Consider the following 27,674-nt stretch of genomic DNA (forward strand, 5'->3'; position numbering starts at 1 on the left):
AATTCTGTACTTATGATTCAAAACAGAGTTAGAGCATTAAATTCTCAGTGTAATCAAAATATTCTCTTGGAGAGTTTTTCTGTTTTCTTTTTACAGACATGATTTATTCAAAAGAGATATGGGTGTTAATTATAGAAAACGTGGTGTTTTAATATAAAGAAATTGGAGAAAAGCATCAGGTTAAACATAAATTATTCAGTTCTATGAGTATTAGATTAGAAATTTAGCTGGTATGTAAAGTGATTGTCAGGAAAGTATACTGCTGTTCAGTTTTCTCTTTTCTATCTGTATAAGAATTTGGGTTAAAAATAGCAAACACTGAGCATGTGCATCATAGATACAGCTGCTGCAAACACCAGAGGTATGGATGCCGTGATACTGTAAGTGGATGATTAATGTAAGGGGCCTTAAGGTTTTGTTAACAGCTCAGTGAAATGAAAAGTTGCTTTTTGATGTCTGCAGCCAAGATGGATAAATTATGATTGAAACAATTAACAATGAATTTGGAACAAAGAATAATTTATTTTTTGTAAAAATGGAAAACTGAACTGCTTGTAAAATTCAGATAAAATTGCATAGCTGTTGGCATACCAAACCAGGTTTAGCAAATACAATGAATATTCTTTAATGAAGGAAGTTTTCTTTTTAGCTGTAGGTTAAAGTCCCTATAATTCAAATTGTATTTGCCATTTCCCAATGGGAGAAAAAGCTGTTTTTATTTCCTTGGATATAAAGTAATTATGGGCAGTCCTTCATTTACAAAGTAGACTTTAGTTTCATTCAAATGCGATGTAAAATTTTTATGAAGTGAGAAATTGGATTAGCTCTATTTTCCCTTTTTATATTATGGTCTCCATCAGTCATCTTTCTTGTTTCCCTTCTCGCTGTTGACTCCATGCCCACTGTTCAGGTTTCCAACATGTTATATAGCTACTGCCCTATTATTAATTTTTCTTTTCTTTTTGCTACCAAACTTCCTTTCTGATTACTCTGTATCTGTCGCCTCCCTTTTTTACTATCCACAGTCCTCCTAACAAGTGAGGATTGCACGTGAGCTTACAAGTGAGCTCCTGATAACTTAATATGGTGGCCTTTTAGCCCTCATCCTTGGCAACATCTTCGTGGCGTTAGACACTGTTAACGCATTTACCCTGTGGTGGATGTGTTTCCCCTGGACTTCTTAGTCCCTGCTCCTTGTTCTCCACCTCCTTGAATACTTTTAGTTCCTTCCCTTTGCTTTTGAAGTAAGAATGTTTCCCGAGGATCTAGCCATGAAAAAAATTCCCTCCTTTTTACGGTTTACACAGGAGAATCTCATTCATTTCTGCTTCTGTTATCATCTTCATGCATAGCTACCTTCTCATTTTTATTTATTGTCTTGACTTGATTCCCAAGTTCCTGATCCACAGATGTTGCACTCATAGAGCCAATAAGATATTTATGGGATTATGTATACTATTCTATCTTTAAAAAATCTTCTCTGTACCCTAGTTTTCCTGCTGGCTACTACCATATTTCTTTGCTTCCTTTACAGGATAATTCCTTAAGACAATAATCTCTACTCACTCTCTCCCCTTCCTCTCTTCCCATTCTCTCTTGAACCCATTCAGGTAGGGCTTTTGTTCCCTACTGTTGTATCAGAGTTGCTCTTGTCAGAGCTATGAATCAAATGATCAGTTCTTAGACCTCATTTCACTAGACTTCTCAGCAGCATTTGTTATAGTCGTTCATTCTCTCCTTCTCAAAACACTTTCTTAACTTGGCTTCTAGGTCACTACATTCTTCTTGTGTCTTTTTACATTACTGGACAGTCCTCAGTTTCCCTTGCTGGATCCTTCTCCCTTTCGTGACCTCTGATTGTTGGAGTGCTCCACGGCTCAGTCAGTAGCTCTCTTCTCTTCTTCCTAGGTGATCTCATTTAGTCTCCTGGCTTTAAATATCATCTGTTTGGTATTCTGCTTTAGAATAATTTTAGTGTCCCCTCTCCTTTGTTACCTCCCTTCAATTTTGCACATTCAGATTTTCAGAATGTGTCCCTTCCTCTAGAGTCCTTATTTAGAATACACATCATCCATTAAATTCATACATATTGCTCACCAGATTTCCTTTTCATCTTCTCCTATCTTGAATCTGTGTTAAGGTGTTTTTATTGTTTGGCTATTTTTCTTAAGTATGTTTCCTCAGATGGTTTGCTTGAGTGATATAATCTTGGAGATCTTGGTTAACCTCAAATATCTTTTTGTCATCCCTTTTAATTAATGGGTATCTCAGCTGGATATAAGATCCATGAGTTCTTCTGCTTTCCTTTCAAGTAGTCTAGATTAGCTTCCATTGTTTTTTAGTCTCTGGTGTTGATGATAAAATTCCAATACACTTGTTTTTTCCCTTAATGATAATTGTTCTTTCTGTCTGAATACTTACAAGGTTTTTTTCTTTATTTATAAGATTAATGAATTTTATAAGGATGTGAGTAGATACTTGTCTTTTCTCTTCAATTCACCCTGAAACATGGTTACCCTTTTCAATTATCCACCAGAGGTGTTTCTTTAGCCCAGAGAAATTTTCTTTTATTATTTACTTAATTGTTCTCTCTCCTTCATATGGTGTGTCTTTTCCTCTTTTGAACACCTATTTTTCACATTAGTTTTCTGGATCTATCCTTCAAATGTTTTTGTTTGTTTGTTTTTTTCTTTTCCTTCACTACTTCCATTTATTTAACTTTCTGCTCTGTGCTTTGAGATAATCTTTGCACTTCATCTTCTAGTCTGCTCAGGTGTCAATAATGATCACATTTTTTTCAAAATTCATTTACTCATTTTAGTCTGGAAATCATGGAAGAGAGTGTGTGTGTATGAGTGTGTGTGTGTGTGTGTGTGTGTGTTGCATTAGAATTTACTTAGGTGCTGAAACAATTTTTGTGTAGGTTTTTATCTTTTCTAGCACTTCTCTTTCACTAGATATGTGTTCTGATTATTCACTTGTATTCTGCTTTTTCAAATGTTTGGGCCTCTCACATGATCTGTTATTTTTCTGTGATAGCTCATTGGAAATCAGGTCTGGTTGCTGAACTGCCCTTAATAGCAGGAATGCCAGAGGTCGGGATAGATGTAGTGCCTAAAGTTGAAGGACAGCCCCACTAGAGATACCTGAAGGAAGCCCAGTGCTCTCTGATGTACTTGAACTGCCCTAGTTTCCAAAGTCAGGAAAGCCCACTTGTCTCCTGTTAAAATCCAGCATATCCAGAGGGCTCCAAGATACTCGTACAACTGGGGTCTTCAGATACTTGAAAGCCAAGCCAATCCAGCTATCCACAGCCCTTAGTTGTTGCCTGGGGCTCTGATGCTGCTTTTCAATCAGTTAGCCACCCACAGGGCAATTTAGTTGCATACCAGTTCTTCACTAGAGTCATAAACCTTATCTAGCAGCCTTCAGGTCACAGCCTCTGCTTCTCTTTAGAAAGTTAAGGAACTTGGAGTTGGGCATAGAGGAAAACAAGCCACAGTCAAGTTGTCATATTACAGAATACCCTGGATCCTTTCTCATTCCAAAGCCATTACATTCTAATGAGTCTCAGATTTATTATATCTCCAGTTCCCTACCATTCCCCCAACTCACATATCCAGTGGCCCACTCAACAGTTCAACTCGGATATCTGATGGATATCACAAAGGTTACACGTCCAAACCGAACTTTGGATTATCATCTCCAAACCTACTCCTCTCCCAGCCTTTCCTGTCTCAGTGAGTGCATTACCCCCATTTTTCAGTTAATTGCTTAAGACAGTATCTTAAGATTCATTTTTCTCTGTCTCTCATTTTATATCCACATCCCAATCGATCAGCAAATCCTGTTGGCTGTACTTTCAAAATGTACCTAAACTGACCACTTCTCACCTCCGTCATCTCTACCATGCATCCATCTATCCTTTTTCCTTTCCTGGTCTACTTCAGGTGCCTTCTGACTGCTTTCTGTGCTTCTGCTCTTGCCCTCTACAGTTTATTCTCTAGAAGGCAGAGTAATCTTTTTAAAAGGTAAAATGTTGCTTACTTCCAAAGGTTTCTAATAAAATCTAGACTTCGTGCCATTGCATATAAGGTTCACCGTGGTCAGGACCCTAGGTGCTTCCAACCTTATTTTCTACCATTTTCCATGACTCAGTCCACTTTAATCATGTTAGCTTCCTTCCTCCTGCTTAACTACATCATAACCATCTTATCTCAGGGCTCTTGCACTTGCTCATCCCTTTGCTGAGAGTACCCTTCCTCCAGATTTTCTCATGATTCCCTTCCTCATTAAATTTGTGATTTGTTCAGATCTGTTGGAATTGCCTTATCATAAAGATTATTCCTGACCACCCTATAAAATAGCTCCTCCCTTATTTCCCTATTCCACCTACCCTGTTTTAGTTTTTTTTAATAGCATGTATCACCACTTGAATCATTTATTTGTTCATTGTCAGAAATTCTTCCAGTCACCCTCTAGGAGGGAAAGACTTTTAAATTCACTGCTATATCCCTAGCACATAGGACAGAGCCAGGTACATAGTAGGCACTCAATATATCATATATACTTGAAGTGACATCTTTTCCAAATTTGAGTTGGATTTTACAATGAAAAAGTAGGTATATGCATGAATCTTCCTGGAAATAAGTCATATTTTTCAAAGTATTGCTTTTTAGTTTTCTGCTTTTTAGGCTTGTTTGCAAAAAATGTAATAAACTTTTTACTCTTGCATATGTTTTAAATTTCAGTTAAAGTATTTGTGTTTTATTTTTCCATAAAAATACTTAATATGTAACCTGACATCTTTTTTCATTTTAAGAACGAAATTCCATTTTACTTGTAACTTATTCCTTAATGATATATTTATTACCAAATTATTAATTTGTGTCTTATGTTAAAAGAAACCATGTAGTATTGTATAATGTCAAGGCCATTGGGAATAAAGGAAGGAAAAAATACAAATAGGGACTTTTTTCCTCTCTGATTTTTATAATATTCCAGTATTTTTTTTACATTGCCTGGAAATCCCCTCAGTTAAGAGAGAGGTTTTTCTCCTTACAATATACTCACTGTTTCTAAGGGACCCCTCATGATCTTGACCATATCTGCTATTCTTTCTCTTTGCTCTTTGGTTTTTTCTTCTACTTAGGACCTCAGTTTATGTCCCCATCCTCAATTTTCAGTGGATAGAATTTACTTCTATAGGTTAACAAGAAAGAACAGAGAAGAGAGAACTCAGTAAAATAATAGTAGGAACCAAAATTCAGCTTGAAAATAGGCTTAGTGTGTATAATATAGCGTATATACTTTTACCTATAACATGCTAATGCACTTTAATACAGCATTCTTCTAATCTCTAGGGAAGACCAATTTTAAGGTTTATTGGTACGGAGGGAAGTCATTGGTACAGAGGGAAGTCATTGGTACAGTCACTTGCCATTTTGCTCACATTTTGAAGGGTCATTGTAGCTGTCGCCATTGGTGGGATGTAGGAAACAGTACACCTGAAACTCTAACACTCCCACATCCATATGCTGTTGGCAGCTGGAGAGTCTTATAAATCAGCAATGGCCCATTTTCTCATGCACACTTATAAACACCTCTCTCTGGCTTAGTACTTTAACATTTGTAAACTATTTTGTGGCAAGCGACTCGATCAGAACTTTTTAAATGGCTGACTTTGGTAATTAAGAGATTAATTTGGTTTTATTTTTATTTTTTCCAGGTGTATGGTGGCTGATGAAGTAAGTGTTTTCATGATTTTTATGTCTTTTATAAAATTCCCCAACCAGTTTTTGTTATCTGTTATTTACCCTGTGTTCTCTGTCTTTCATATGACTATATATCTGTATGTGGAGAGGACAGTGGGAGAGCGAGGGAGGGCGGGGCATGGGGGCAGCAGAGAGAATAAGAATGAGAAAGAGAGAGTGTGCGTGTGCACATGCGTGTGCAAGTGCCCATGCGCAAGGCATGCATTTGGAACATGTTAGTGTTAACATTAGTGATTCAAAATTCTATATTTTTGGCCTCAGAAGCATGAATGCAGCCCCAAATGAAACTGAACTCTTTTCTACTTGTCATAATGTTGCTTGCTTAGAAGCTGAACTTTTAAGATTTGGCTCTAAAGGTTATTGTTGATTGTTTTGTATGAGTGTGAAGCATAATGTTAAAATGGCATTTTACTATTACTAAACAATTTGATACCTTTAAGGGGCATGTACTCGTATACATTCATATTCAGGTTTTTTCACTGAAATGGAAGTTCTTGCTACATAAACTACAATACTCTTTACATACATTCTCAGAATGATGTAGATCAATAAAGTTCTAATTTTTAATATCATTTTGGAAAATGTGTTGCTGTTTTCGTGATGTCTTTAGGATAACAGCAAAACATATACATTTAAAAATATAATAGAGGTGAGGAAAATGGATACTGAATTTTTTAAAAATATAAGTGAAACCATAAAAGATTCTCGCAATTAACTGTCTTTTAGTTTTAGTTACATGTAGACTCACCAGTGGCTTATCTCCACTCTCTCTTCTTCAGGAAAAAAATGAATAAGAGTATAATATGCACATGATTGCCAAGCAGAAGGTTCATATAGGGTTTCTTAGTTCATGCTGATTTATAATTACTGAAGTTTTTAGTTTGAACTCTTCATTCTATAGGCATTTGTTTAGACTAGATGTTATAGTTAGAAACAGTCATTGCCTGTGAAAAACTTCAACAGTGTAATTAAAGAGACAGGACATAGACATTTGGAAAACAGTAGAAATTTCTATTTTGGAACAGGATGCATTCCAAAAGAATCTTCATAAATTTATAAATTTGAGAGTCCAAAATGACTAGAAGAAGCTTATGTTTTTAATCCCTGAATATGTTTTCACCAAATAGGAATATAAATTCATCCTCCAACCTCCAAACTAGGCATAACCATTTTATATAATATGTATAAAATGTGTGTGTGATATATGTATGGATGTGTGTATCAATAATTTTTTTTAAACAGACCAGTTTTATGTCCACGGGAAATATACCATAATGTGTAACATTATCTTGATAATTTCCCCAAGCAATTCATGGGGAACATCTTAGTGGCTATGACATTGCATTGCTACCTTGTTCTTCAATTTGATGTTGTAGAGATTTGAATAGGCCTTAAATGTGCAGAATCATTCATGGATTGAATTTGATCAGCACCTTAACTCTTCTTAACTTTTATATTCTCCAACAAACTCCTGTCTTCTCCTCAATTGACATTAGACTAAGGATTGTGCATGATGAGTTCATGATGAACATTTTAGCCAACAAGAGTTTTTCTTTATACCAATCACTTTTCATCTCCTATTATTTACAGTTACATTTGTCACATGTTGAGTGATTTGTGCTTGTCTTTCAAAACCATTCTTATTTTTTTATTTAATAAATTTAAAAGAACCATTTAATATTTTCTCAGTACTTAAAAGAAGATTCCACTTTGTGTCCCTCATATCTCCTTTTTTTCACCAGCATTTTAAAGACTCTCATTCTTTTACAACTATTTGACTTTCCGAGGTTTATTATGTCAAATCCTATCAATAAGGTTAATTAAGGAAAAATCCTCAATTTTACACATAAGTACAAAAAACAGGCCACAGAAATAACGTAATGATGTACAATTCTAAGATCACAGCTCAAAACCACTAATATCCTCTGTTTTTGGTTGAGTTGAAATGCCATTTCTGTGGAATCTTACTGAGTTAGTGTGGATGAAAGTGAGTAAATTAAAAGTCTTGAAGTAGAAGGAAACTTGTATATATGTAAATTACATGAACTCTGGTTTGACCTTCATTTTATTTTCTAATACTGTTCTCCTTCTCTTGCTCTTATCACAAAATGGTAGTGAAGTCATAGGAGGAAATGCAGTTTATAATTTGGAGGTCAACCAAGTTTTGATTTTTAAATTAAAAAATATATTTTGACGGCTTCCCTGGTGGCACAGTGGTTAAGAATCCACCTGCCAATGCGGGGGACACAGGTTCAAGTCCTGGTCCGGGAAGATCCCACATGCTGTGGAGCAACAAAGCCCGTGTGCCACAACTACTGAGCCTGTGCTCTAGAGCCCACGAGCCACAACTACTGAGCCCATGTGCCACAACTGCTGAAGCCTGCGTGCCTAGAGCCCGTGCTCCTCAACAAGAGAAGCCACCCAATGAGAAGCCCACATGCCACAATGAAGAGGAGCCCCCGCTCACTGCAACTAGAGAAAGCCCATGCACAGCAACAAAGACCCAACTCAGCCAAAAATAAAAAAATAAATTAATAAATTTATTTTAAAAAATATGTATTTTTTGATATAATGAATATTTGACTCATCAAATAGCTAAAAGCTTTAGGAGAGCAATATTACATCTCTGTTATTGAACCTACTTTTTTTTTTTTTTAAGATGCTTGAATACCCACTTAGAGTATTGTGTAATTTAGTTGTCTGCTGTGATCTTTCCTCCATAGCTTTAGAAGCAAATGACTTCCTTCACTGGAATAACTCCCCTCTCTTCTAGTATTTTTCTACTATTGTCTTTTTCTAATGTATTCAATCTTCGTGGAATTAGGTAATCTATCTACTGTATATGAGGTAGTCATTAACCTAAAATGGGAATGATGACAAGTTCTGTTTAATTGTCTAATTGTGTGATCATTGAGTATTTCAATTATAAAACTATATTTCAGATAACCAACAAAGCTACAACTTTTAATAAAACTAACTTTGCAAACTTAGCTTAAACTGTTTTAAATCCTTTTCCCCCTTCTTGGTTTAATGTAGTCAAGCGTTGTTTCAAGAACCGTGTAGTAAATATACAGAAACTTGTGAATTTGTATTCCTTTAATAATGGAATTCAGGTCACAGTCTGTAGTGAGGCTGTTGCACTATTATCTTTACTGTTCTTTAATAATTTTTTAACCACTGTGTCCTTGTTCTATTGAAAATTATTGAAAATTTTTATTCATAAAAAGATTTTAAATATGAAAAATAGTTTCATATTAACACAAAACAGGTAATTTAATTCAATATACATGAGGAAAATATCAAACCTATATACTTACTACCTTATTTGTCAAGTATCTAAAGGCTATTATTCTTTGCAGAAACCGAGCATTTAGAAAATTTTTGTCATGTTCATTTTTACTTAAGAAGATGGGATTCACATCCTAGATTTATATGAACAGCCTAATAATTGTGTCCTTATAGACAAAATGCTGTCAGTACATGGATTCTGTCTTGTCTATTGAATCTATTATCAAAGTCAGAAGATTCTTATGTGACATTTTTTGTTAGTACTCTACTTAAGTCCCGCGCCCCTGCCCCCACCCCCAGCTTTTCCCTAAGTTTCCTTCCTGTTACTTGAGAAAACATTTGGAGTTGGGGGATGGTATACCAAATAAAGTATTGCTTTCCTTCCTTTTTCAAAAGAAAAGGAAACCATTTGTCAAGGCTAAGCTACTTGGCTTGGCTTACTTTGTGGCTATTTTGGGATTAATAGATATATATTTGGAACAGAGACCATAGAGTTGTCATTATGGATGCTTTTCTTTTGGTCAAGGTGCTTCTCTGGAAGAGAAGTTTGGAGGGGAGAGGCTGTGGAACCTGTTGAGTGCTCGCAGAAGTTTTTCTGTAGGCTGAAGTTTGAAAAGCCTTGTCATTTTCTCTGCAGGCAGAAATCTGTAGGTGTCTGGAAACGCTGAAGAACCCCCTCGGGAAGATTATTTCTATCAGAAGACCTTAAAATTGATATTGTGATATAGTCTCTGCCAACATTAACTTTATAGGTTTGAGGACAAAGAAATTAAACTAGACATGAAGAATTTTAGTTTTCCTTTTATATAAGCCTACCTTGGTTTGACAAAGTGAGCTGAGGTGATAATTTTTATTCCATTTGCTTCTACAAATCCTTGTTTCCCTTTACCAGACCCAAGTTGAATTGAATACTTTCCCCTCTGAGCTTTTACTCTTTCTGATTCATAACCCCTCTTTGTTGGTGGTCCATTTCTGTTGAATGAATGGACTGATTAAAGAGTTAATACTTAATTAACACATATGTGCCGGGTTCTGTTTTAGTGATTTACATGTATTAATTTATTTCATCCCAGGACAACCCAACAGAGTATTATGATTATTATTACCACCATCATTTTCCAGATGAGAAAGCTGAGGCACAGGTATATTAAGTAAATACAGCTAGAACATGCTAGGAGCTGATATCTAACCTAAAATAATTCAGCACCCAAGTCCATTATTGCTATTCTATACAAAGTCTCCAGGTACTAGACTTTCTGTGTTTTTGTGTGTGTGTTTTTTTTTTTGCGGTACGCGGGCCTCTCACTGTTGTGGCCTCTCCTGTTGCGGAGCACAGGCTCCGTACGCGCAGGCTCAGCGGCCATGGCTCACGGGCCCAGCCGCTCCGCGGCATGTGGGATCTTCCCGGACCAGGGCACAAACCCGTGTCCCCTGCATCGGCAGGCGGACTCTCAACCACTGTGCCACCAGGGAAGCCCACTTTTTGTGTTTTGAAACAGGATTCTTAAGTACAGAAGAATCTGCAAGACATAGTGCTCAAATGAATGAAGCTGAATGATATAGGTGATGGCATTTGTGCAGCTGAGACGGTCTATATTCCTCTAAATCAGTATCATTTGACTGCTTCCTTCCTTTCCTCATTTTTAAGGCCAGCTTTACTATTTTTTGAATGTCCTTTTTTAAAAATAAGTTTTAAATTTTAGAACAGGTTTAGTTTTATAGAATTATTGTGAACATAGTACAGAGAGTTCTCATATGCCTCAAAGCCAGTCCCCCGTTACTAGTTACTTAGATTAGTAATGTCTCAATTAATGAACCAATATTCATATACTAGTGTTGTTAACTAAAAACCATACTTCATTTAGATTTCCTCATATTTTCACTGATGTCCTTTTTCTTTTCCAGGATTCCATCCGGTATACACATTACATTTAGTAGCCATGTCTTAAATAGACATGACAGATAGCCAATAGCCTTTCTTGGTTGTGACAGTTTCTCAGACTTTACTTGTTTTTGAAGAAGTTTACAGTTTTGAGAGTTAATGGTTCAGTATTTTGTAAAATGTCCCTTAATTGGGATATGTTGTCTGATGTTTTTCTCATGATCAGACTGAGGTACTGGGTTTTGGGCAAGAAGACCACAGAGGTTAAGTGCCATTGTCATCATGTCATACCAAAGGTACATAATATCAATATGACTTATCACTGTTAATGTTAATCTTGATCACCTGGTTTGATGTAATGTTTGTCAGGTTTTTCCCCTGTAAAGTTACTGCGTTTGTTTTTTTTTTGGTCCCTTCCCATACTGTATTTTTTGAAGGAAAGTAACTATATGCAGCCCATACTTAAGAAATGGGGATTTATGCTCTACTTCCTTAAAGGCAGAATAAATAAATACATAAATTATTCAGAATTCATTTGTTCACTCACTTACTTTATCTTGTATTCATATCAGTAGGACTCACGGATATTCACTTTATTTTGTTGCTAAAATGGTTCCACCTTTGGCCATTGGGAGCTCTTTGAATTCACTCCTGTGTCCCTTTGAATTGCCCCCTTCATTGTAGGCTGTTCTGTTTGGGGTTTTGTGTTTTGTTTTCTTTGGCTTTTCAGCATTTTCTTACTTTCTGGCACTACAAGATGCTCCAGTCTTATCCTGTATATTTCCTACCCCAGTACTTGAATCACGCATTTCTCCAGGATACCCGGGTTCTTTCTATTGGAGAAAGATATTAGAACCAGATCTAGGTGCTAGGTGTACTCATTTTTACCGGGGTGTCATTTCTTCTAGATCCTCTCAGCTGACGGAGCAAGGAGATAAATGCATGTGTTCTTACATATGCGTGTGTATGTACATATTTATGAATATTTATCTATGTAGCCATCTGTATCTGTATTTAAGCTAAACATGAGTTCCTGTTGATGTCTCCAGTTCTAATCCATCACCACATGGGTCATTCTAACTTCTTCCCTTGCTTAACTATATCCTCCTACTCCATCACTGAGTATCCTAGTTCCCACCATCTGCCATTCATTTAATTAATTATGCACTTCTAGTATACATGCGTGGTGGTTTCAGTATTATTAACCTGTACCCCGACAGGAAGGAAAATTATCAACTAGAGTACAGTGCTTAGGTACAGTTCCTTTTACCTTTATTTTTACAGATTCCATTCATTTTCAGAATTACTTTAAGTCAGACCTTATTCCTTTACTCTATTCAGTGAGGTTGTTTCATATACCTATAATACATTTAAATTATTGTATCACACTTCACATTCCATCATGGGACCCTCTGACCTCCTGAATTATTTTTTAATTATTTGTATACATCAAAATGTACTTTTTGTAATGCAAATTTCTGTGGATTTTCACAAATGCTTAATGTCTTGTAATCACCATTACAGTATCATGTAGAATAGTTTTACTGCCCAAACAATCCCCTGTGATTCACTTATTTAATTCCCTTCAGACCAAAACCCCCAATAACCAAAGATGTATTTAATGACTCTATCATTTTGCCTTTTCCAGATGTCATATGATTGGCAGCATATAGTTCGTAGCTTTTTCAGACTGACTTTTTTCACCTAGCCTATGCATTTAAGTTTCAGCTGCGTCTTTTTGTGGCTTGATAGCTCTTTTAATCACTGAATAAAATTCCATTATATGGATGTACCACAGTTTGTTTTTCCATTCACCAAGATGAAGGGACATATTTGTTGCTTCCAGTTTTGAGGATTATGTAGGTGTTTGTGTGGGTATACTCAGTTGAGTAATTATCTAGGAGTCCAGTTGCTGGATTGTTATGTTAGTTTCCTAGGGCTGCCATTAAAAACTACCACAAACTTGGTGTCTTAAAACAACAGAAATTTATCCTCTCAGTTCTAGAGGCTAGAAGTCTGAAATCAAGGTGTCAGGAGGTTTGGTTCCTTCTGAGGGCTCTGAGGGAGAATCTGTTTAATGCCTTTCTCCTGGCTTCAGGGGATGGCCAGCAGTCTTTGGCATTCCTGGGTTTGTAGACGCATCACTTCAATCCCTGCCTCTATCTTCATGGGGCATTTTCCTTTTGTCTATGTCTCTTCTCCTCTTGTAAAAACATCAGTCACGTTGGATTAAGGGCTCACCCTACTGTAGTATGACATCATTTTAACCAATTACATCTGCAACAACCCTATATCCAAATAAGGTCACATCCTGAAATACTGAGGGAATAGGGCTTCAATATATCTTTTGGTAGGGGGTGGGGGGAGACACAATTCAACCCATAATACATGGTGAGACTATGTTCACTTTTGTCAGAAACTGTCAAACTGTCTTCAGAAGTGTATCATTTTGCATTCCCACCGGTAATGAATGAGAATTCCCCTTGCCCTGCATCCTCACCAGCAGTTGGTATTGTCAGTTTAAAAAAAATTTTTTTTAATTTTAGCCTTTGTACTGGGTATAGTTATATTTCATTATTTTTTAATTTGCAGTTCTCTAATAACATGATATTGAGCATCCTTTCATTTGTTTATTTTCCATCTCTAAGCCTTCTTTGGCAAGATCTTTGTTCAGTTCTTTTGCCCATTTTTTTATTGGATTATTTCTTTTTGTTGTTGAGTTTTAAGAGTTCTTTGTATATTTTAGGTACAAGTCCTTTATCAGATATGTGATTTACAAATATTTTCTCCAATGCTGTGACTTGTCCTTTTATTCTTCTAAAAGTTTCTTTCACAGAGCAGAAGTTTTTACCTTTAATGAAGTCCAGCTTATCAATTTTTTCTTTCATTGATTATCCTTTTGGTCTTCTACCTCATTGCTACACCCAAGGCCATCTAGATTTTCTCTTTTGTTGTCTTCTAGAAGTTTTATAGTGTCACTTTACACTTCGGTCTGTGATCCATTTTGGGTATAAAGATATGGATGTGCAGTTATTCCACCAACATTTGTTGAAAAGAGTATCCTTTCAACACTGAATTAGCTTTCTTCTTTGTCAAAGATCAGTTGACTTCATTTGTATGGGTCTATTTCTAGGCTCTCTCTTATGTCCCAATGATCTATATCTATTCTTTCACCAGTACCACACTGTCTTGATTACTGTAGCCTTATAATAATACTTGAAATTGTGTGGTGTGATTCATCCAACTTTGTTCATCTTCTTTAGTACTGTGTTGGCTATTCTAGGTCCTTAGTCTTTCCATATAAATTTTAGAATCAGTTTCTCAGTCTCTACAAACAGCTTGCTGGGATTTTGACTGGGATTGCATTGCATTTATAGGTAAAGATGGGAAGAATCTATAGATCTATAGACCAAGTTGGGAAGAAACTTTAACGATGTGAGTCTTTAGTCCATGAACACAGACTATCTCTCCATTTATTTAGAAATTCTTTGATTTTTTTTCTCATCGGTAATGTTCTTTCCTTTTTTTTTGTACTGTGGTATAATTGACATACATTATATGTAGTTTCAGGTATACAACATAATGATTTGATATTTGTATATATTGCAAAATGATCACCACAGTAAGTCTAGTTAACATCTGTTACCATACAGTTACTAAATTATTTTTCTTGTGATGAGAACTTTTAAGGTATACTCTTTTAGCAACTTTCAGATATACAGTGTGGTATTATTAATTACAGCCACCAAGCTGTACATTACATCCCCATGACTTATTTATTTTATGACTTGAAGTTTGTACCTTTAGACCCTCTTCATCTATTTCATCCACCCTCAATCCCCTGCCTCTGACAACCACCAATCTTTTTTTTTCTTTTAATTTATTTTCTTGGCTGCGTCAGGTCTTAGTTGCAGCAAGCGGGATCTTTCATTGCAGCGTGTGGGCTCCTCTCTAGTTGTGGCGCGCAGGCTCCGGGGTGCATGGGCTCTGTAGTTTGCAGCACGTGGGCTGTCTCCTGGAGGTGCGCAAGCTCAATAGTTGTGGCGCGCGAGCTTAGTTGCCCCCCGGGCATATGGGATCTTAGTTCCCCGACCAGGGATCGAACCCACGTCCCTTGTATTGGAAGGTGGATTCTTCTACCAGTGGACTACCAGAGAAGTCCCTGGCAACCACCCATCTGTTTTCTGTATCTATGAGCTCAGTTTTGTTTTGTTTCCACAAATAAATTAGATCATACAGTACTTGTCTTTCTTTGTATGACTTATTTCACTTAGTATAATGCCTGTAAGGTCCATCCATGTTGTCACAACTGGCTGAATAATATTCTGTGTGAGTGTGTGTTTTTATATATATATATATTTATCTCACAAATTCTTTATCCATTCATCCGTAGATGGACACAGGTTGCTTCCATGTCTTGCCTATTGTAAATAATGCTGCAGTGAACGTGGGAGCACATGTATCTTTTTTAGTTAGTGTTTTCATTTTCTTTGGATAAATACCCAGAATTGGAATTGCTGGATCATGTCGTAGTTCTATCTCTAATTTTTTGAGAAACCTCCAACCACAGTGGCTGTACCAATTTTTTTTCCCACCAACAGTGCAGGAGGGTTCCTTTTTCTCCTCATCAACACTTGTTATTTCTTATTTTGATAATACCTATTCTAATAGGTATAAGGTGGTATCTCATTGTGGTTTTGATTTGCATTTCTCTGATGATTAGTGATGTTGAGCATCTTTTCAGGTACCTGTTGGTCATCTGTATGTCTTCTTTGTACAAATGTCTATTTGGCCTTTTGCCCATTTTTTAATTGGGTTTTTGTTTTTGTTTGTGGGGCTTTTTTTTGCTGTTGAGTTGTAGGAGTTCCTTATATATTTTGGATATTAACTTCTTATTAGATATGTGGTTTGCAAATATTTTCTTCCATTCTGGAGGTTGTTTTCTCATTTTGTTGATGATTTCATTTGCTGTGCAGAGCTTTTTATTAGTTTGAGATAATCCCACTTGTTTATTTTTGCTTTTTTTTCCTTAGCTTTTGGTGTCAAATTCCAAATCATAGCCAAGACTGATGTCAAGGGGTTTACCCCCTACGTTTTCTTCTAGGAGTTTTATGGTTTCAAATCTTACATTCCAGTCTTTAATCCATTTTAGGTTAACTTTTGTGTGTAGTGTAAAATAGGGATCAAAATTCATTCTTTCTTTTGCATGTGACCATCCAGTTTTCCCAACACTATTTACTGAAGGGCCTGTCCTTTCCCCTCTATGTATTCTTGGTTCCTTTGTTATAAATTAATTGACCATATAGTCATGAGTTTATTTTTGGCTCTGTTCTGTTCCATTGATCAATATGTCTGTTTTTATGCAAATACCATACTGTTTTGATTACTATCACTCTGTAATATAGTTCAAAATCAGGGAGCGTGATGCCACGGCTTTGTTCTTTTTTCTCATGATTGCTTTGGTTATTGGGGTCTTTTGTGGTTTCAAACAAATTTTATGATTGTTTTATTTTTGTGAAAAATGCCATTTTAATTTTGATAGGGATTGCATAGAATCTTAGGTTGCTTTGGGTAGTATGGACAGTTTAACAATATTAATTCTTCCACTCCATGAGCATGAAATATCTTTCCTCTTTTTGATGTCTTCTATTTTTTCATCAATGTCTTAATAATTTTCAGTGTACAGGTCTTTCACGTCCTTGGTTAAATTTATTCCAAGGTATTTTATTCTTTTTGATGCAATTACAGGGTTTTTTCCCTTTATTTCTCTTTCTGACAGTTTGTTGCTAGTGACTAGAAATGCAACAGATTTTTATATATTGATTTTGTATTCTGCAACTTTACTGGGTATGTTGATTAGCCCTCACAGTTTTTGGTGAGTCTTCTGGATTTTCTATATATAATATCATATCTACAATCTATATACCTTTTGTCTCCTTTTCTTGTCTTTGTACTAGCTAGGTCTTCTAAAACAGTGTTGAGTAGGAATGGTGAGACAAGACGTCCTTGTCTTGTTCTCAGTCTTAGGAGCAAAGTGTCCAGTTTCTCACCATGAAGTATGATGTTAGCTGTAGGTATTTTGTAGATAACTCTTTATCAAATTGAGGAAATTCCCCTGGGTTCCTAGTTTTCTGAGAGCCTTTGTCATGATTGGGATTTGGTTTTTGTCAGCTGCTTTTTCTGCATCAGTTGATAAAGTCATATGATTTTTTTATTCTTTAGTCTATTGTTGTAATGGATTACATTTATTCACATTCAAGTGTTGGTGAACCAGTCTTGCATACCTAGGATAAATTCTACTTGGCCATGGTATATAATTCTTTTTTATACATTCCTAGATTTGGTTTGCTAATATTTTGTTAAGGATTTTCACATCTATGTTCCTGAGAGGTATTGATCTGTAGGTTTTTTGGGTTTTTTAAAATAATATCTTTGTTTTTGGTGTTAGGGTAAAGCTGGCCTTGTAGAATGAGTTAGGAAGTGTTCCCTTTGTTTTACAAAGGCCAAAGCTGAATCAAATGAAAATAGCTACTCTTTACTGCTGCCAGAGTTGTATTCCTCAAATTCTCCATTTCCCCCTGTTGCCTATAAAGTAAAGCACTACATCATAGTCGCTACCTGTGTCTTCTATTCTCTTCTCCCCTTCTCTGGCATCAATTCTAGTGACACTTCCATCTCCCTACCTATTATAATATCTACCACTTATTATAAATGTTATATTAGATAGGTTAATCTCTCTGAGCCTTTGTTTCTTTATATACATTTGGGAGTAATAATACTTTTCTTATGAGATTACTTACGTAAGGAACAGGAGGAATATATCTCAGATATTCCTTTCCCCTATTCTGTTCCCAAAACCATGACTTTTTAAGCTTTGCTATCTCTATATATGCTGTTCTTTTTCTGATTAATTCCTTTCCTTTTGTGTCCCCATCTTTCCCCAAGTTCACCTAACAAAAGCATCATTTAAAACCCTCTTCAAATATCACTTCCTCTGTGTCACCGTCTGTATCACCAGCCTTTGAGCCTCTTTGTTCCTATGTGCTCTCACTTCTACTTTAGTTTGAATCATGTTCTAGTGTACTTTACTGGTTCTCTCCCAAAGATTGGAACTCCTAGGACTCAAGCCATATCTACGTAGCAGTGTCTAGGGAATAGTAGATTTCCAGTTAATGCCTTCTGAATGAATGAATAAGAGAGAAAAAGAGAGAGAACTTCTTTTGTCTCATTAATTGTTGTAGTTGGTTTGAGACCTTTGGACTCATCTCAGATAAGCATCTCTTTATCTGAACAAAAGGGACATCTTGTCTATAGTCACCAGTACTTTAAATTATGTCCACTGCCACCCACCTCCAGTTATTCTTGTGGCATGGAGATAATGGAGAAAAGATTCCTCTAAGTGGGATTTGGAGGTTGGGGTCTTTTTTTTTTTTAATTTTTTTTTATTTTTGCTGTGTTGGGTCTTCGTTTCTGTGCGAGGGCTTTCTCTAGTTGTGGCAAGCGGGGGCCACTGTACATCGCGGTGCATGGGCCTCTCACTATCGTGGCCTCTCTTGTTGCCGAGCACAGGCTCCAGACGTGCAGGCTCAGTAGTTGTGGCTCACGGGCCTATTTGCTCCATGGCATGTGGGATCCTCCCAGACCAGGGCTCGAACCCGTGTCCCCCGCATTATCAGGCAGATTCTCAACCACTGCGCCACCAGGGAAGCCCAGGGGTCTTTTTAAAAAAACTATTAAAATGTCTAGCATAGGGCTTCCTTGGCAGTTTAGTGGTTAAGACTCTGTGCTTCCAATGCCGGGGTCACCTGTTCGATCCCTGGTCGGGGAACTAATCCCACATGCTGCGCGGTATGGCCAAAAAGAAGGAGAAAAAGAAAATCAACTTAAAAAACAACAAATGTTTAGCATTGAGTTGTCTTGCTTCCTTCTGGTCATCCTCAGTTTGAAATGTTTTTATCTTGAACACTTGAAATGTATAATACTAATGCAACTGATTTCATTTTCAATTTTAAAGAAGTTTACCCTGATTTCTTTAGGGAATGATGTAATTTTGCTCAGGGCTCCTGCTGTTTTGCACAGCCAGGCTATTGCAATGTTCTCTCCATAGTCTTGGACAAGATTCAAAATTAAATGCAGAGGGGACAGCAATGGTGAGTTAAACCGAACCCAGATAGAGTCAGACACAAAGCGTTTTCCTGGAATATAATGTTTATAACTCACATAAGCATTGAAAGGCACAAAGCACTAATGCCATTGTGTCACCCTAAGGCACTTTTATTATATAGTAATACTTCAAGTACATTGTAAGGAGGATGTTGCAAACGTTCCTGCCTCACCAATTTTTATTAACTGAAATGTTCTTAATGGGATAGAAATTATTTAAAATCTGGAGGGGAGGTTAAAATTAATTATCACCCCATAATCTGCTTCTTTTTTTTTTTTTTTTTTTAAAGTAATGGACTTAAGTTTCCACAGAACTTGAACAGCCCTAAGGGGCCACATCTGCACTGGGAATTGGACAACAATTTTGCTCCAGACTTTTCATAGATAGCAGCTAGGGATTGGTATCAATCCAAGTCTTATTTCTTTACATTAGAAGATTTTAAACATTTTTTTCTTTAGCCATTGATTAACCTACCTTTTACCCCTGTATATTATTGAGGGTCTTCTATTTGAAAAATTATTATGAATATAGATTAAGAAACATGTCCACTATCTGAGAAGCTTTCAATCAGGAAATGAAGGTTGTGGAGTGTGTGTCTCTGTATGATATATGTAAAATGTAGACTACTAGAAATATTGGAAATTAAGTTTACAATATAACCTCCATGGTACTTTTGTGGAAGGAAACATTAATTCCAGCTTGATTAAGTCAGAATGCTTTGTAAAGGAGGTAGATTTAAGGTGAGTCTTACAGAAGAGGTAAGTATAAAGCCAGCACTGAAAAAAGGTAAATTGACGAATTTATTGACTTTCCGGTGTTTGTGAGCTGTATTTTCACAGAACTGAGGTTGAGACTCGAGGGTATGAGGCTGTGAAGTTTCTGCTTTACTTCAGCTACAGCTGCCTCACTTTTTCTCCTTGATAAATGTTGAGTTTCTGTGTAATGTTTTATTTGAAAATGGCTTACATTGCTTTTTAAAAGTTTAAAAACTGCTTTTCTCGATTCTTTAGTGTCTTCTTTTTCTATATTACAGTGATGTGAAGTATGTATCTTTCTTAACCTTTATCTAACTTTATTCATAAGTGATCCAAAAATTTTCAATAGAATGAGTCAATCTTTGGCATTCTCTGCAAGTTTTAATCACATTTTCTTTCTCTCGAGCTATAAAGTTAATTCAGAAAGTTAAACTAGACACAGGGGAACAAGGTCGTGAGGAAAGGAAGGCTTGGTGTGCTGCCTCCATTTCTTCCACCTTCAGTCTTTGTGCCTTTCACAGTTTCTGACAGAGCTGTGCTGGGACAGACTGTCTGGAGGTTCACAGCCCCTGTGGTGCGTAGGAGCCACTATGAGGAGGGTCCAGGGAAGTATTTACTATTCTAGTGGAAAACAAGTAGAAGTTACTACTTATGATCACTTTGTACTTTGGATCTGGATTTGCTGAAGCTTTCTTTGTAGTAAGACACCAACTGCTTAAAAAATAATCCATGAAACACATATGAAAAGGAGTATTTTAAGAGGTGCACTCTCTTTGAAAAAAGATCTGACTCTTGAACTTGATAAATGGAATATTTATAAATGGAATGGAATATTTATAAATGGAATATTTCCTGCCATATCAATAAACAAAGGATGTCACAGTCACCAGTGATTGCAGCCCTCCAAAGTGAGCTGGTGAGCCCCGAGGAAACTCGGGGCTGAAAAGAATACCTGCCATCTAGCAGCCATCAGACTGCAGCCATTCCCTGCGGTGAGCCCTGAGGAAACTCAGGATGTGAAAATACAGGTCCCAGATAGCTAAGGTGCACATCAAAGGGATGATTTCTGTGAGCCCAGACTCTTGGATCTTTCCATACATAGAAAAGCGCTAAGTTCCTTAACTTGAGATATCTGGTTTTCTTTATTTAAGATAGTCTTTTGACGTCCCAGTTACTTGCTCTTTGTTGCAAAACTCCTATATATCCTGGCTCCTCCCCCCACCTCTTCAGGAGCAGTTTCTCAGAGTTATCTGAACCGCTGTCTCCCGGACTTCAGTCTTCATTTTCCCCCAAGTAAAACTTAACTCACAACTCTCATGTTATGCATATATTTTTCTTAATTCAACAAACTCAACATACTAAATATGTTTGTAAATAAACTTAAGGCATTAACAAAAGAAAGAAAATTAAACTACTATATGTATATACACATTTGTATATATACATATATATATATTATTTTTTAAATTTTTATTTATTTATTTTTTTGGCCACGCCACGTGGCCTGCAGGATCTTAGTTCCCCGACCAGGGATCGAACCCGGGCCATGGCAGTGAAAGCACCGAGTCCTAACCACTGGACCACCAGGGAATTCCTGCCTACAATATATTTTTTAACAATGATAATATTTTCCTGTTGTTTTATAGTAAATGACATATTTCCAGAGAGTAAAAGTTTATAGAACGGCGAGGCATTCAGTTTTTTTTGCCATGACATTTGAAAGCATAATTTAACTTTTTTTTTTTTTTTTTTTTGGCGGTACGTGGGCCTTTCACTGTTGTGGCCTCTCCCATTGTGGAGCACAGGCTCCGGACGCGCAGGCTCAGCGGCCATGGCTCACGGGCCCAGCCACTCCGCGGCATGTGGGATCTTCCCGGACCGGGGCACGAACCCGTGTCCCCTGAATCGGCTGGCAGACTCCCAACCACTGTGCCACCAGGGAAGCCCAATTTAACCTTTTTTTAGTTACTCAAAGTTATCAACTACTGAGACAAGTTAGGCCCTTTACTTAAATCTCTTAGACTGTTTTAAGTTATGTGTTTGCTTCTTTTTTGGCTGTGCCGTGCGCCATGTGGGATCTTAGTTCCCTGAGCTGGGCTCGAACTTGCACCCCCTGCAGTGACAGCGCAGAGTCTTAACCTCTGGCCTGTGTCTGCTTCTTAGTTAGTCTTCATTTTTGCTACTCCAAGGCCTTTTGCTTCCCTGTCTTAAGTGAGTTTACACATAAAATGAAATGACTCTTTATATATTTTTATTAATATTAGTACTGAGGCTATTAATGATAAATAACATTAGAAAAAATAAATGAAGTAATATCAGCTATTCCTTCACTTTTCAGTACACTTTTATTTAAAATCCCTATTTTAGGTTATTCATAATATATCAACTTTTCAATTGAGTTTCTTTTAAAATTTTACCATTAATTCCTAACATTCATTAATTTTTTTTTTTTTTTTTTTTTGCGGTACGCGGGGCTCTCACTATTGTGGCCTCTCCCATTGTGGAGCACAGGCTACGGACGCGCAGGCTCAGCAGACATGCCTCACCGGCCTAGCCGCTCTGCGGCATGTGGGATCTTCCCGGACCGGGGCACGAACCCGTGTCCCCTGCATCGGCAGATGGACTCTCAACCACTGCGCCACCAGGGAAGCCCCATTACTTTTTTATTCCAACGTTTTTATAGTATTTAAAATTTTCTTTACCTTATTAGTTTATGACAGAGTGTTCAAATGAATCTAATGAACTGTTTTCTCTACTTTTAACATCACTAGCATTTCGTAAAGTCAAGTCAAGCCCAGGTTAGATCTTAACATATGCAACTTCTCCGTATAAATTAACTTTTATTATTTATTGTTATACTTATTAACACTTTGCAAGTAACATTTATTTTGATTCTAAAGCCAATTTGAATTTGTGTCATAAGACAATTTTCTTAGATAACATTTTCACTAAAATTTCTGAAGTTCAGATATATACATTTTCTCTAGTCAACTGGTTCCATAAAACCAGAATCAGGGGCTTCCCTGGTGGCGCAGTGGTTGGGAGTCCGCCTGCCGTTGCAGGGGATATGGGTTCGTGCCCAGGTACAGGAAGGTCCCACATGCCACGGAGCGGCTGGGCCCCGTGAGCCATGGCCGCTGAGCCTGCGCGTCTGGAGCCTGTGCTCCGCAACGGGAGAGGCCACAGCAGTGGGAGGCCCGCGTACTGCAAAAAAAAAAAACAAAAAAACCAGAATCAATTTTTTATTTTGACATGGATAATATTTAATAAATGAGGACTGTGACTAGCATATGATTCCATTATCATAATTTTGACATATCTCATTTCTTTTTATGGAGTAAAATTGAATTCCTTATATAATAATTGACGGGCTGTGCACTTCTGAGCATATTCTGTATATAGATTCATTTAAGAAATTTGGAGCCATTATTAGTTCTAGTAGAAGACAAAGGAAGAGAAAGATCACAGAAGTTATTCTACAATATATTTAGTTATATTGGGAAAACAAGGCACATCCCTATCCAATAAAAATGTTAGAAACCAAATATATTTCACTTTGCTATATAATACTTCCCTGGGGTTCATGTGACATTGCATTGTAGGAGAAATTATCTGTAACTCTGTCTAATACAGAAACAATCTATACAAATTCCACTCTAGAGGGAAAAACTTTATAGTTTGGACCCAGGAAATTTTATCTTGATGTGGGTTGGTTGATTTTTAGCCCCCAAAATCATCTCTTTAAATATTCTCTAAACATACAAAAATTAATTTTTAGGCATTTAATGTTTACAAACATTCCTGGTTTTCTCTTTCTTATTTCTTAATAGTCCTAGTGTTTCTTTATTGCCTAAGCCAATTTAAACAGCAATTTTTATTTTTGATAGCAGTCCATGTCTTTTCCTTAGAATGACAAATTGATTTTGCAGCCTTATTGGATTCACATTCTTGTTTCCTTTTCAGCAAATAATGCCTAATCCCAGTCTTTGATGATCATCCTTTACTTTTTAACCTTTGACAGCTATCTACCCAACTCAGTAGGGCTCTATTTTTAGTCAATAGTGGCATTTTGGCAAGTGGTAGAAGATGTGATTAGCATTTTTTTTCTTCTTGCTTGTTTGCTTTTCATTTTATGTAACCATTTATTATTCTTTTCTTAAAAAAAAAAACTTACCTTATGAAGGCTTCCTTTTTACTTCCTTTTTATTATAATATATGACCCATTTTAAATGGGTCTCAGTTCTGAATTTGAGTAGTGAATCTCTGACATTGCTTAATTTACATTTTCAAAAATGACTGGATTGAAATTTCAGTTTCTTTCTAATGGTTCTAAAGTGATTGCTATGTGTCAACACAAGAATGACAGATTAATACAAGTACTAGTTCAACTGAAAACATTCTAATAACCTCGTAAAATTTTTTCTCTGAATCTTTTGATTGATTTGCATTTGATTTCTTATTTTGAAAGCAAAAGTAATTTTCTTCTTGTCAGAAATAAGTGGTGACCTTATTTATTTACTTCACTTCCACCACGATTATATAAATGAAGAAAATATTATTTTAATATACTGTCTGAATTTCAACATGAGGTTCTTTATTCTTTATTCTGATGTTGTCTTCAAATTAATTATAGTGTTACCACATAAAAAAGGATATAAAACACCATGCTGTAATTATTTACACTATCCAAGTAAAGAATTGTTTTCTCTTTTATAAAATCTCTGGTCGAGTTGATCTCTGATCATTATTGGCAATAATCAATTTGCCAAGTGCAAATGTTCACTGTCTTTCTTTTGTTTCTTAGTCCTTGTTTTCATATACTTTTGAAAGACTCCTTTGTTTACATTTGTGATCAGCATATTCATAGCGTTATTATACAACATGGATAATTTTGTATTTTTCATACATTTTTCTTCCCTTAAATGCACTCTTTTTGATTTCTCTGTTCATTACAACTAGAAATTTTAGTGATATAAGTTATTTATTCCTCCAGTTGTTAAACAGTTTTGTTTATAATGGCTTAAATATAGTGCTTTGCTTACCTGAAATAACAGATAATCAAATTAATACACAAATTAGAATCCTTTCCAGAGCCTTTATTAAACTTCTGAAATTCTTTTTCTATTAAATTGTTAGTTTATCTAAATAGATTATGAAGTTAGAAGCCAAATTCTGTTTTTGTTAAAGTTATTCTAAAAGCAATTATACTCCAATAAAGATATATATATATTTTTAAGTTATTCTGTATACTATATAGCGAAATAGAAAGCACTGTGTTTATACTGCCTTAGAATTGGAGTTGAAAATCAGTTAAGGAACAAGGTTCTCCAGCAATTAATAAGAAGTTCAAGAATAAAATCCTGAAAACGTTAAGTTTGGTTTTTCTCTTTTTTTTCTCCTGGGGAGAAAATGGCAAAAAATTAGGCAAAAGCACTCTGAGATATTTTTCTCTAAGGTTTAATCTTTAGAGTAGTTATTCTCAAAATGCAGCCTGAGAGCCATCCCCATGAGAATTGCTTTAGGGGTCCTTATTTTAAAAGTCCAGTTCTTTCAAGTCAGGATTTGGGGATTTGGTGCCTTAGAGTCTGAATTTTTAACTAATATCCAAATGATTCATAAGTATAATAGATTTTAAGAACCTAGAACATTACCAAAAGATTGGATCATGTTTTCTTTTTTTCCTTTTTTCTTTCTTTTTTTTCCCCTAAGCATCTATAATTGTGCTCTTTGTGTTGTTTTGGGCTCTCATTTTCAAGAAATTGCCAAGACACTAATCCTATAATACATATGGAGAAAATGTAAAGAATCTTATTAGAGTTCACTTACGTGATTTTTTCTTTTTTTTTTTTTTTTGCGGTACGCGGGCCTCTCACTGCTGTGGCCTCTCCCGTTGCGGAGCACAGGCTCTGGACGCGCAGGCTCAGCGGCCATGGCTCACGGGGCCCAGCCGCTCCGCGGCACGTGGGATCTTCCCGGAGCAGGGCACGAACCCATGTCCCCTACATCGGCAGGCGGACTCTCAACCACAGCGCCACCAGGGAAGCCCTCTCATGTGATTTTAATATTACAAAACAGATTTTTTAAGATATGAAAAATATATGGAACATCTACTTCTGAACTATCGAGCATTATCAATCTGTATTATTCTATCATGAACTTTTTAAAAAAATTAATTAATTTTTGGCTGCATTGGGTCTTTGTCGCTGCGTGCAGGCTTTCTCTAGTTGCGGTGAGGGGGCCTGAGTCTTCGTTGTGGTGTGCGGGCTTCTCATTGCAGTGGCTTCTCTTGTTGTGGAGCATGGCCTCTAGGTGCGTGGGTTTCAACAGTTGTGGCACACGGGCTCTAGAGCGCAGGCTCCGTAGTTGTGACTCACGGGCTTAGTTGCTCCGTGGCATGTGGGATTCTCCCGGACCAGGCTTGAACCCATGTCCCCTGCATTGGCAGGCGGATTCTTAACCACTATGTCAACAGGAAAGCCCCATGATCTTTTATTAATTCAAATTGTACCTTAGGAGTAGTAATGGTTGAATGATAATACATACACATCTGAACTTGTTACATCATAGTTACCTCATTTTTACTATCTTGTGACCATTTTAAGATTAAATATGAATGTAGAGGAGGAAAAATAATTTTTCCTCTACGCTTCTCAATTCTTGGTTGAGAATCCCTGTAATAAAATACAGATTAGCAAGAGAAAAACGAACAGGAGTTTATTAACATGTATACAGGGGAGATACCTAGGAAACATGAGTAAAATTCCTTAAATGGCCCAAGCCACCACCTTAAATACCATGTTCAGCTAAACACAAAAGAAATAACGTAGGGGCCAGGGGTGGAGGAGGGGTTTTATAGGAAGTTTCCAGGAAAAGCATGGTTAACAAGTGTAAGATTTGTTATGTGGATTTGTCAGTGCCTTCTTCATTGGTAAGAGTTTCTTGTAATTTAAGAGTCATCCCTCTATTCCAGGTATGGAGAGGGAGATGCCCTTAAAATAGAGTTTTCTTTTATAAATTTTCCTTTCAAAAGGGTAACTTCTACTTCATCTTCAAAGCTTTTCCTGTGTGTGCTATTTTTCAAAAATATAGCACAGAGTAATCCTTATGCCAAAGAGGCATATTTTGGGGTGGCATATTCTGCTACCCTTCAATGAACATCACAGAAGATTTTGACAGATTGCTGCCCGCATTACACGTATAACTCAAAATTCTTCTAAAATATTATAGTCTGTGTTTATTGTTTTCCTTTCTGTGTTCTGTAGTTCAAAACATTGCGATTGTTCTTTCTTTTATTGAGTGAAATTGTTTTTCCCCAGGAAACATAAATTATTCCTTATACATTTTCCCACTTATTCCCTTGAAATGAGTAATATAATACATAGCCTCCACACTGTTACAGATTGAAAATCCAAACATATTAGGAAAAGTGACTTACTCTGAGTCTCGACCTTATCATCAGCAGAAATAGGATGAGACATCATGCAACCCTAGGCTTCTACATTTTTTGCGTCTTCATTTTTCCTTACGTGTGAGTTTTACCATTATTTCTTTTGGAAGAGTTCTTCTTTCATTCTGCACTTAAATATGTGCGTTTAATTCATGTTGCTCCCTCTCCTTATTCCTCTCCCTCCTCCACCACCCCCCACCCCACCTAAACGTCAGAGTACTTTAATAGACTGACTTTGTTATAAGGTCACAGTTGATGACCAGATTTTGGCATAAACACTTAAGTGGTTTTTTTTGGCGGTACGTGGGCCTCTCACTGTTGTGGCCTCTCCCGTTGCGGAGCACAGGCTCCGGACGCTCAGGCT

At 36.6% G+C, this 27,674-nt stretch overlaps 1 protein-coding gene and 1 pseudogene across 8 annotated transcripts in view; both read left to right on the forward strand.

Moving 5' to 3' along the window:
* ZRANB3 (zinc finger RANBP2-type containing 3) overlaps positions 1-27,674 on the forward strand; it is a 228,935-nt gene that overhangs the window by 88,715 nt on the left and 112,546 nt on the right. For 7 of the 8 annotated variants that reach the window (XM_073807755.1, XM_033860228.2, XM_073807756.1 and 4 more), the window contains exon 3: positions 5,729-5,747. The exons of the other annotated variant lie outside the window; for it this stretch is intronic. In XM_073807755.1, coding sequence (XP_073663856.1) covers positions 5,729-5,747 — 19 coding nt within the window. The remainder of the gene's footprint in view (positions 1-5,728; positions 5,748-27,674) is intronic. 8 annotated transcript variants of the gene reach the window in all.
* On the forward strand, positions 19,822-20,623 carry LOC101328469 (cytochrome c oxidase subunit 7C, mitochondrial pseudogene; annotated as a pseudogene).

The sequence above is a fragment of the Tursiops truncatus genome, chromosome 7 (assembly GCF_011762595.2).
Source record: "Tursiops truncatus isolate mTurTru1 chromosome 7, mTurTru1.mat.Y, whole genome shotgun sequence".
NCBI lineage: Eukaryota > Metazoa > Chordata > Mammalia > Artiodactyla > Delphinidae > Tursiops > Tursiops truncatus.